The 2712-nt window shown below is 52.4% G+C and overlaps 1 protein-coding gene across 1 annotated transcript; it reads left to right on the top strand.

The window, feature by feature from the left end:
• Positions 1–594: 594 nt before the first annotated feature.
• LOC123115668 (protein PHOSPHATE-INDUCED 1 homolog) lies at positions 595–2024 on the top strand. The gene has a single exon (XM_044536780.1). It carries the CDS (start codon positions 684–686, stop codon positions 1650–1652), a length of 969 nt encoding a protein of 322 aa, XP_044392715.1. The 5' UTR covers positions 595–683; the 3' UTR covers positions 1653–2024.
• The last annotated feature ends 688 nt before the right edge of the window (positions 2025–2712 follow it).

Here is a 2712-nt window from a genome sequence, read left to right as displayed (position 1 = left end):
GGCTCAGTCTTCCGGAAATGCTCATAGGGATAGAGTCTGCGTTTGTGCGTTCAAATGGGTGAGTATATATGCGTATGCATAAGCGTCTGCGTATGTACTTTGTTACAAGAAACTACGCACGTATGAAACAGAAGTACACGCACAAAACATGATCAATGACACACGCAATGTGTGTGTGTGCGTGCGTGCGTGCGTGTGTGTAGTGTGCCCTCAAATTTGTATATATCCATTGCATAGTGTACACATTATATTTGGAAATTGCTTATTTCTCATGTCTCGGTTCGGGTGGCTGCTCTGTGTTGGAACTTTGACTAACCAAGAATAAAAAATTTTGGCAAAGAAAAGTTCCTTTTCATTGTAGGCTGCACTAGCAGTCGCAGGTGCCGGGCACTAGGAGCTTGCAGCAGATTGAGACAGCTTGGAGTTCATCCGTTGTTCGCTCGATGGCGAAGCTCCAAAAAAACTCTATGCTGTTGTATCCCAACAGGGCGCCACTGCTTGGAAGGCCTAAACCTGCCTTGGAAGCAACTCCAATGAAGCGCACGCCGGGTATCCGATCCGTTCCACTCCATGCCTTCCTCCTCCACCCGTGCAAGAAACAGACCAAACAGACCAACGCACAACCCATATAAAGTGCACGAAAGCATTAGCTCCGCTGCATTCCGTCCCATGGTTCGCCATTAATGACGATGAGCAAGCCGCACGCCGCGTGCTCCCTCTTGCTAGCCCTGCTCATCGGCCTCACGCGCCCTTCGCCCTGCGCGTCCTCCCTGTACAACCCCCCGCCGCCGGACATGGCGTACCACCACGGCGGCGTGCTCGACGGCACCGTGCCGGTCTCCGTGCTCTACTACGGCGCCTTCTCGCCGCACCACAAGGCCGTCCTCGCCGACTTCCTGCGCTCGCTCTCCCCGCGCTCGCGCCCCCACACCTTCGGCGCTCCGGCGGCGGCGTCGGTCGCTCAGTGGTGGGAGACCGTCGACCGGTACGTGCAGAGGACCGGCAGGGAGCGGACGCGGGTGATGCTCACCAACCAGGTGTCCGACGAGGGGTGCTCGCTGGGGAAGCACCTGTCGCGGCTCCAGGTCGAGCAGCTGGCAGCGCGGCTCGGCGTGGCGCCTGGCGGCGTCGCCGTCGTGCTCACCGCCGCGGACGTCGCGGTCGACGGCTTCTGCGGGAGCTCCTGCGGGCTGCACGGCTCGCTGGCGCCCGGCGGCGCCGTGCACGTGTGGGTGGGCAACGCGGCCGTGCAGTGCCCGGGCCGGTGCGCGTGGCCGTTCCACGCCGCGGACCCTGCCGTGGCGGCGACGGCAGTGCCTGGGCGCCACAGGAGCAGGGAGACTCCGCTCCGTGCGCCCAACGGAGACGCCGGGGTGGACGGCATGGTGATCAACCTCGCGGCGCTGCTGGCCGGGGCGGTGACCAACCCGTACGGGCACGGATACTTCCAGGGCGACGCCGGCGCGCCGGTGGAGGTCGGCGGCGGGTGCCCGGGAGTGTACGGGCGCGGCGCTTACCCTGGCTACCCCGGCGCGGTGAAGCTTGACACGGCCACCGGCGGCGGATACAACGTGGTGGGCAGGAACGGCAGGAGGTACCTCGTGCCGGCCCTGCTCGATCCCGCCAACGACTCGTGCCTTATCATGGCCTGATCGAATCACAAACCAAGCCGTTTAATTAACTTCTATGCTTAGGCCGCGAGTTTATGCATGAGACTTCAAAAGCTTTGCTTGATGGTAGGCACCGATCTACATCGTCACGTGACGTGTAGCAGCTGCGTGATGCACGTTCGTAAGCGACCCATGTCACAAGCAGTGTAGGCCCCTTAAAAAAGTTCTATTCATGGATATCGATGCAGAGCAACGGTGTGATTAGAATTAATCTTTTGACTTCAAAGGGTAATCAGGTCTATACTTATTTACGGACGGAAGGAGTACAATATTGAATAAATATATTTGTAAAATATATCTAATGATGGATGTAGTGATACTGACCTGGCATTGTTTATCTTCATATTTTTCTTATACTAGCAAAAGGGCTCGTGCGTTACAACGGGAGAAAAAAAAATCATACTCTTCAATGGCCATGATCACCTTTTGCTGCATCACCTAGATACACTATCACTCTAAATTTCGTGAAATCATGAACATTTTTTTAAACTCGTGAACATAATTGAAATCATGAATATTTTTCAAATTTATGAACACTTTTACAAATTTTTGAATATTTTTTGAATTCCTGAACATTTTATACTATTTGCAAACATTTTTCTAAAACTGTGATTTTTTTTTACAATTTTCTTGATCGGCGAACATTTCTAGAATGGATGAAGATCATTTTGTAAATTGGTGGAATAATTTTTAAAATTCACAAATATTCTTTTGATTTAACGATCATTTTTCGAAATGCATGATTAATTTTTGAATTAGTGAACATTTTGTGAATAAATAAACTAGTATTTTGTAAGTCACGAACAGTTTTTGAATTTTTAGGATATTTTTTAGACAATTTTGAAGTCAGGGTGTCATCAGGCCGTCGTCGCACAAAGCCCAGACGCACTTGCGTGTGTATTAGCCCGTGTAACAAATCGAGCGGTTTGCCGGCGTCGACGTGGCGGCCCAATACCACAAGTGACTGGAGTAAAAGAAATCCAACCTTTGCCCCACTCCATTGCCTTCGAAGTTCGATCCACACTCCCAAGTCCCAGACGAC

This window comes from Triticum aestivum, chromosome 5B, assembly GCF_018294505.1.
Source record: "Triticum aestivum cultivar Chinese Spring chromosome 5B, IWGSC CS RefSeq v2.1, whole genome shotgun sequence".
Classification (NCBI taxonomy): domain Eukaryota; kingdom Viridiplantae; phylum Streptophyta; class Magnoliopsida; order Poales; family Poaceae; genus Triticum; species Triticum aestivum.
Note: the sequence above shows the minus strand (reverse complement) of the source record. Positions and strands in the feature narration are given on the sequence as shown.